The following is an 8,562-nucleotide window of genomic DNA, read 5'->3' as shown; positions in this document are numbered from 1 at the left end:
GGGATTACAGGCATGCGCCACCATGCCCGATTAATTTTGTATTTTTAGTAGAGACAGGGTTTCACCATGTTGGTCAGACTGGTCTTGAACTCCCAACCTCAGGTGATCCACCCACCTCAGCCTCCCAAAGTGCTGGGATTATAGGCTCAAGCTGCTGCACCCGGCAGGACTCTGCTTTTCGACAGAGGTCAGAGTCTGGTTTCCATGTGTAAGTGGGCACACAGAGACAGTCGTGCAGGCCAGGTGGGCTCTTCTGTGCTCACCCATGTGTTCACAAGCATGCTGTCTGGTACAACTGAGAATATTCTCTAGACTAAGGAAACAAAAGATCTCTTTGCTCTTTCTTAAACTGTACTTTCTAGACCAGGTGGTGAAATGGTTTTCTGGTTTTGAAATAGCAAGAAACTGGGGCTAAAGGCTTGTAATTTTAGAATAAATCCTGCCAAGCCCATGACAGTGTTGCCGCCTGTGCGTGTGCTGAGGCTGAGACATCAGAGCGTGGGTTTTGGAGTCAGGTCAGAGTTTGGCTCTGGACTTACTGGTGGCGAGACCTGGGTCTAGTTAGCTGCTGTCCTGAGGCTTGGTTCCTTCAAGTGTAATGAGGTAAGACAGCCCCTCTCGCAGGCATTCCCTGACGCGTGGGTGTCCTTCCAGAGGGCCTCCCATAGCACACAGCACCCAGTGGGTCCTCAGCTTCTGTTGTTTTTCTAGATGGAGGTTTTCCCTGGTACCTGGCTGTTTTCTCCTCTGAGTTGAATGAAGTCTGGATTTTTAGGCCTTCCTTGACTCTTAGTGTTATAAGGTTCTGACGAGGGACAGCCCAGAACATCCCGCTCTCATCCAGGAGCTGCAGGCTGTGCAGTGCACGTCCATAACTGCAGGTCCTCAGGACCTGGAGGACAGGTTGCATCTAGCGGAGCACCCCCCGGACAGAGTCCACTGTGGACAGAAACCCACGCCCAAGACTTGTGAGCAGGCTGACCGGTGCGTGGGCTTTTCTGTGGGATCTGTTATGGGAAAGTCAGGGTCACGCCATGGAAGGCTTAGTGGCCTGACCTCCTGACCGAGTCAGCTCCTCAGCCTGAGTTCAGGGGCTGCGTGGGCCCAGCAATGTCTCTGTGCCAGCACAGGAAACACTGAACTCTGGAAGAGAGGTGCTCCAGGAGGGGTGGAGATGTCCCCCACCCAGCTGGGGATCCCTGCCTGTACCGAGCACTGTCAGTGATGGGCAGGTTTTGAGCGCCAGGAACATCTGGGAAGTCCTGCTACAGACCGGGCATTGGAATTCAGCAGAGAATTGCCAGCAGGACACTAGATCTAGTTCAGCTGGATGAGGCAGACAGAAGCAAGCACGGTGTGCTATGATGAACACCAGGCTGGGGACCAGGAGCCTGTGGGTGCCCAGAGGTGGAAGGAGCCTGGTGCACACTCCCAGGGCAAGGGGAGCCTGCCGTGCACTGGCTCTGTGGGGTACAGTGGTCCCTAAGACAGGATGCCTGCCTCTACAGCATGAGTGGGCAGCAGGGGCTCAGCACAGACGCCTTGCAGGCAGGAGTCATTGGTACCAGCATTTGGAAGCTGTGCTGCGTGATTCTGTGCGGAAGCTGGTAGTGCTGTCCTAGGCAGTGTTAAAATTGCCCTGCAGTATGAATGCAGGCCTGGTCCCCAGCCCCCAGCTGTTGCATGATAGTGACTAGGGGATTGTTTTTCATTCAGACTGAAATTCGTTGTTCTTTCTTTGTTAAGACAGATTCAAAATCTGAAAAATGCCAACTTTTCCCCCCTAGGATCTTTACCTTATATAGTAAATCTCTGCCCCTCGACCTGGCCTGTCGTATCTGGGACGTGTTCTGTCGCGATGGGGAAGAGTTCCTGTTCCGCACGGCCCTAGGCATTCTGAAGCTGTTTGAGGACATCCTGACCAAGATGGACTTCATCCACATGGCACAGTTCCTGACCCGGCTGCCCGAGGACCTGCCTGCCGAGGAGCTGTTTGCCTCCATCGCCACGATCCAGATGCAGAGCCGAAACAAGAAGTGGGCTCAGGTCAGCTGGGCTTCGTGTTCTTCTCTTCCCAGACCGCAGCTGGCATGTGGCATGACTCAGGAAGGATCCTACGTAAAGTGCTGTCTGAGGACATAGCCACTTTTGCAGGAGTCCCTGGGCTGGAAGTTAGGGGCACTGGGTGGACGCATGGCTGTGCCACGGGGCGTCTTGGCAGGTCACTTCCATTTTGGGTTTCTGTCATCTGGACAGGGTGTGGATAACGAAAGCCTTCCCTCCTCTGCTACAGTGGTGTTGGGAGGGTCAGCACTTTACATACCAGAGGGTATTTTGTAAACCACACACCCCCTCTTTAAAAAAAATGCCAGGGACAGAAAACAAAGTGGACCCACTTACTGAGCCCTGTGGCCACGCTCTGTGGCAGGCTTTTGTGCCTGTCCTTGAGAAGGAGGTGAGATTATCTCCCTTTTACAACAAAGGGAGCCCAGAAAGGAGGGCACGGGTCCCTCCTGGCTCTTTCCATCCGATGTGCTGCTGTGCCCTCTCTGGGTTATGTGCCCCAAGCAGCGGAGTGGACAGTCTGTATTCCTCAGCTCCTCCAGGCATCCCTCTTAGGTCCCCAGTGGGATTGACCTGCATTTTCTATTCCAAGTCTTTGTCATACTAAAAAGGAAAAGAAAGACCAGTATGGGTTCTTGGTCCTGCATATGCTCAACATTGATTTGAAGTCCTTGTTCGTTGATGTCTGTGAAGACTTACACTCTTCTGTGTGTGCTACACAATGCTTGGGGTTTGTTTGGAGACAGAGTCTTGCTCTATCATGAGACTGGAGTGCAGTGGCACGATCTCCACTCACTGCAGCCTCCACCTCCCAGACTCAAGTGACCCTTCCACCTCAGCCTCCCGAAATCCCTGTTCTTGATTTAGCTTTTTTTTTTTTTTTTAAATTAACGGAAGACTTAAAATAGTTACAGGAATAGAACAACATAAAATAAGGAGTCCCCACCGCCTGTCCCCCAGCGTCCGTGACTGTGGACGCACAGCCGTCGTTTGAGCTGCCTCCCACCTTGCCCTTCCCACCGTATTTCAGTGAGTCCCAGGCACCAGGTCACCTGTTGGCGCTCTTTTAACATAACTGTAACACCGTTACCACTTGGCTACTAATCCTTTCCTGTCATCAGATACCCAGTTTTCAAACTCAGATGTCATAAGTGGCTTTATCCAGTAGTTGGTTGGAATCAAGATCTAAATAGTCTATGCCTTGTGATTAGTTGAAAGAGGCCTCATGCCTCTGTAATAGCTATGCCGCTCCACTTCTCACTGTTTAGCTCTCTCTTGCTTGCCTTTGTCAAAGAAAACAGGTCATTTAGGCCAGGTGTGGTGGCTCATACCTGTAATCCCAGCACTTTGGGAGGCCGAGGTTGGGGGATCACTAGAGCCCAGGAGTTTGAGACCAGCCTGGGCAACATAGTGAGACCCCATATCTACAAAAATTACAAAAATTAGCTGGGCATGGTGGTGTATATCTATGGTCCCAGCTACTAGGGAGGCTGAGATGGGAGGACCATTTGAGTGTGGGAGGTCAAGGCTGTAGTGGGCCATGATAGTGCCACTGCACTCCAGCCTGGGCAACAGAGCAAGACCCTGTCTTAGGAAAAAGAAACAAAAAAAGATTGGTCGAGCCCAGTGGCTTATGCCTGTAAACCCAGCACTTTGGGAGGCCAAGGCGGGTGGATCACGAGGTCAGGAGTTCAAGACCAACCTGGCCAAGATGGTGAAACCCCGTCTATACTAAAAATACAAAAATTAGCTGGGCATGGTGGCAAGTGCCTGTAATCCCAGCTACCTGGGAGGCTGAGGCAGGAGAATCGCCTTAACCCGGGCAGCAGAGATTGCAGTGAGCCAAGATTGCACCATTGCACTCTAGCCTGGGTGATAGTGAGAGACTCTGTCTCAAACAAAAACAAAAACAACACCAAAGAAACAGGTCATTTGTCCTATAATGTTTCCCACTGGGGGAGAGTTTTATGGCACATGCGCACATCACCCCCACACGCACCTATGCAAACACAGTCACCCCACACACCGGTACAGATCACCCCCACATGCACACATCGCAGACTCAGGCCCCACATACATGATACACCCAGACACACAACCAGCCCGTAGTATGTGTGGGTGTGTGATGTGTCAGACACCCACATGCACAGGTCACCTTCCCACACATTGTACACCCCCACACACACCACACACCCACACATACATGTACACATCACACACATCACTGCACATGCACACATCGCACCCCCACCACACCACCCCACATGCACACACACGCCCGTGTCCAGGCGCAGGTCACTCCCTGCACAGGCACACACTCCACACCTACATACACAGCAAGGGATTCAACCCAGATCAGCCATTTTGCTGCTTGCATTTTAGGGACTAGGTAAAAACTATTGGTTAAAACTGGGTCAGAGGATTTGACTGTAGGTCACAGTTATGAATGGGAGGTGATGGGAGTGAGTCTGATGATGTGGGGTGGGGGCTTGGGCGTCAGTGACTTTTATACGGTGCCAGGTCTCATGGGACTTGTCCGTGCACATTTCTCTTAAATCCTTTGCTTAAGGTTAAAACACTGGTGAGCTTTCTTTTTATTTTCTTTCTTTTTTTTGAGACAGAATCTCACTCCCTTCACCCAGACTGGAGTGCAGTGATGCTGTCACAGCTCACTGCAGCCTCAGCCTCCGGGGCGCAAGTGATTCTTCCGCCTCAGTAGCTGGGAGTGCAGGCATGTGCCATGACACCTGGCTAAGATTTGATTGGGTTTTCTTTGTAGAGATTTGTTTTTTTGTTGCTCAGGTTGGTCTCAAACTCTTGGGCTTCCTGCCTCGGCCTCTCAAAGTGCTGGGATTGCAGGCATGAGCCACCACGCCCAGCCATGAGCTTCTTCAAAATGACTCAATGTTTATGTTGACCCAGCAACCCTGTTTACTTAGAGATTCAGGGGGTCTGCAGTCATTGAAACCCACATGAAATGTTTTTGCTTTTAATTGGTGACTCAAAATGGCATCGTTCCTTGCCCCGGGCAGGTAGCACTGTGTTATCAAGGTTCCCTTGGTTTTGAAATCAAACGAGTCTGGGTTTGAATCGTTTTTGTCCTTGGACTCTGAGCACGTCAGTTCTGTACATGTCCATTGTTCAGGCCCCTTCCGTTGGGGCCTTAGCCTTCCCGAGTCTGTCGCGTGGGCTAAGCGGGCACCATGTGCAAAGTGCTGGCAGAGCTCTGCCTGGCAGGGAGCCTGTAAGTGTCGCTGCAACTGTTAAGCACCACAAGGGCATGGAATATCTTTTAGAAGAAGGGTGTTGACCAAGAGCTGTGAGAACAGAGGAGAGAGCAGGCTCTGGGCGAGCTCAGGAAGGCAGGTGAGACGAGCCAGCGCCTCAAGGCCTCCGCAGGAGGTAGGCTGCCCAGTGAAGGAGGAACAGGGTGGCAGGAGTGCAGCAGGATGGGCACAGGGCTCATTAGCATCCTAGCATTCAGGCCTGGGCTTCCTGGGTGGCGACTGCCGGACCCCAGTGAGGCCCACAGCTCTGCTTTGACGTGGATTCTGTGGCTGGCCAGAAGGAGTGTAGCTAACTCACTAGGCCAAAGAGGGCACAGTCGGTGTCCATGTTGGACAGATCATGCCGGATGCAGGAGTGGAAGACCCCAGAGGGCTGGAGGCAGTGGAAGTGGGGAGCTCAGGAACCCCGTTAGGAGGCAGCTGCTGTCTTTGCACCGCTTCTGTCAGGATCTGTGTGTGTGGTCGGTTAACCTTAGCTGCCTTCCTGTGACTCCTAGGTACTGACCGCATTGCAGAAAGACAGCCGGGAGATGGAGAAAGGAAGCCCGGCCCTCCGACACTGAGGCTGCAGAGGGAAGCCGCGCTCCGCGTGAAGCAGAGCCCCACGCCGCGGCCCCTCTGTTGTTCCAGACCGACAACTGGCAGCCGAAAGAACGGGCGCTCTTCAAGCAGGATTCCTACCATTGGAGTTGGCCTTAAACAAACACAAACTTTTAAAGAATTAAGCCAAGGCTTAGCCTTAAGCAGCTCAGTGGAAGGATGACCTGCGGTGGGCCACAGCCAGCCACTGCATCTGCAGCGCGGTTTAGCAGTGGGGCAGTGGCTCACCCCCACTCCTTTATCTCAGCAAAAGTTAATTAAATTGTAATACTCCTATGTCAACTACTGGGAAGTACATTACAGTCTTAGCCAGGATGCATGAGAGATGTTATTTGGGAGACTTACGATGCCTTGGCTTGTGTTTACGTGTTTTAGATAAGAAAGGGATTGCCGATGGAGTTACTGAGGTAATCTTTCCAGAGCTGGAGGTCATGTTTCTAAAACTCACCTACCAAAGACAGCATTAAAGGAACAGGGGCTCTCTGAGGATAGCGGCTGGTGTGTGCCCCTGGATGTCTGGGAATCCACCCAGCCTGCAGGTTGGCATCATGCCATGCTGCCTTGGCACAGCCACAGCTAGTAGGCTGCAGGTGCACCCTTGGGCTCCAGTGGGACTGCTCTGGGAGATTGCTGTCTGGCCTGTGTCCCGCAGAGGTGGAAAGTTCGAGAGGAGGAGCTATTTGTGAGGAAGGCCTGCGGCAACAGAGAAAGGCTAAGACGGAGTGGAATCAGCCCCTGTAGCTAAAAGGGTGGGGAAAGAGATACATGGATGGGGCCCTCTCCCACCAGCCTGTTTTGTAGAGGCTGGGTGGCAGCCCAGAACAGCATGTGTGGGGGAGGTGGCCCCATTTCAGCAGTGGCTCCTCTCTGCCTTTGAGCCCTGCACAGCTGGACCCATCCTAAGTGCCGGTGAGTCTCTCACGCATTTGACTGTAGAATGTGTGCTTCATGACCCGTTGTGCAGACGGAGGAGCGAGCAACACACACCCAGCCTCCCAGACAATCTCGTCAGATGCTCACCCTGTGCCATCAGCTTCCCCATCTTAGCTGACTTTGCCAAGGTCGTTGGCAAATTTTTTGTTGTAGCTTTTCCTTGATTAATTTTAGAACTTTGTGTGAGGACGTTGGTTATCCGAAATCGCAGAAATGAACTGTTTTGCAGCTGCAGTCTAAAGGAGGGACGAGTCTGTGGAAGCAGGGCCCACGTGGCGGCCCACCGGCAGGTGGTTCCTTGGGAGCGTTCTGCACACCTGGTCCCGGGCTTGGTTAATCACACCTATGTGTGTGCCTTGGGGTGGTCTGCACTCCATAGCCCTTCTCAGCCACACATCCCACCCCAGGGGGTGCCCCAGGCTGATCTCATTTCCGATGCTGGGGGGTCTCTGGCTCTGTCTGCAGAGCTCGTAAGAGGAGCCTTGGTCCGGGGCTGGGGGAGTAGAGCCGAGCTGGCGTGTGTTTTCTGGACTTCTCGTGTCTGCCATACCCAGTAATGCTCCTCTAGGTGCAGTAGCAAGTTGCTGAGCCAGTGGTTGTCCCGTGCCCTCCTTCCCAGCGCCATCATGTGTCACGTTTCCCAGACTCTGCCCTCACAGTCTCAGCTGAATCTCCAGGGAGGCTGCAGAGCGTTGTGGAGACCACTTTCTGCCTCAGCCTTTAAACGTTGATTTACCTCCTCTTGGAGGAGGCGTCCTGTCTTCACCGGGAGTCCCGGTGGCTCCAGACATAGCCATTTCCTGACATCAAGATGTTGAATGTAACCTGGACTAAGCTGGGCCTGTGGGAGGGGCCGCCTGAGGCTGCGCACCGTCGTCCTCACAGATGTACTTATTTTTGTTCCATGATATGGGCGTTCGGTTCCCTAAAGATGTATATATTTTCTTACTGTACATAAAGATGTTCCTTAAGTCGTACGGAAGGTGACGCGGCAAAGGGCCTTGTGCAGTGTGTTGAGATTGCAGCTGGGGATGGCCCTGTCTGCAGAGCCCAGCCTTTAATGTTCTGGTGAAGCACTTTCACAGCTTTCCGGATAGCACTAAGAGGCATCCAGTTTCTGAACGAGATTCCACGTCCCCAATCATAGTTCAGAAGAGGCTTTTAGGACCTGTTCAGGGATCATGTGAGGTCTCGCCACTTTCATGGGTCCTCTGGGAAAGTTCTGAGTCCGCTCCAGGGTCACTTAGCACTTTGCCACAGGGGCTGCTGGAGAGTGGAGGCTGCCTCTGTGTGCGGTGGCTGTGGTAAACTGGAACGAGACACCGACACGCCGCCCCTCCGAGGTCTGCAGGCTCCGCTTCACATGCCGCTGACTCCCCGAGTCTAAGGCTTCAGGGCCAGGACCTGCGTCCGGCCTACGAGGTAGACCGAGGCTGCCTCTCCCGCCAGGCACTGGGATCCCATTTAGAAACGGTGTTCACTTCAGAAGGTACTTTTCACTGCTCGGTTTTTGACTATTTTAAATAGTTTGCTGAAAACTCCTGGTAACGCTACATATCATGTTTTAATTGCTTGTACAGTTAACCATTAATTTTATTTAGTAAAGTGTATCGAAGTAGGACTTTTTTGAATTGTAAATATGTGGTTTTATTAAATAAAAGCCAATGTAAAATTGTTA

At 52.5% G+C, this 8,562-nt stretch overlaps 1 protein-coding gene across 5 annotated transcripts in view; it reads left to right on the top strand.

The window, feature by feature from the left end:
- TBC1D14 (TBC1 domain family member 14) overlaps positions 1-8,562 on the top strand; it is a 126,012-nt gene extending 117,450 nt beyond the window's left edge. For all 5 annotated transcript variants that reach the window (XM_037742210.1, XM_037742209.1, XM_017539102.2 and 2 more), the window contains 2 exons: positions 1,788-2,046; positions 5,849-8,562. In XM_037742210.1, coding sequence (XP_037598138.1) covers positions 1,788-2,046; positions 5,849-5,914 — 325 coding nt within the window. In that variant the 3' untranslated portion in view covers positions 5,915-8,562. The remainder of the gene's footprint in view (positions 1-1,787; positions 2,047-5,848) is intronic.

The sequence above is a fragment of the Cebus imitator genome, unplaced genomic scaffold, assembly GCF_001604975.1.
Source record: "Cebus imitator isolate Cc_AM_T3 unplaced genomic scaffold, Cebus_imitator-1.0 Scaffold117, whole genome shotgun sequence".
NCBI classification, from domain to species: Eukaryota; Metazoa; Chordata; class Mammalia; order Primates; family Cebidae; genus Cebus; species Cebus imitator.
This window is presented reverse-complemented; position numbering and strand designations above follow the sequence as displayed.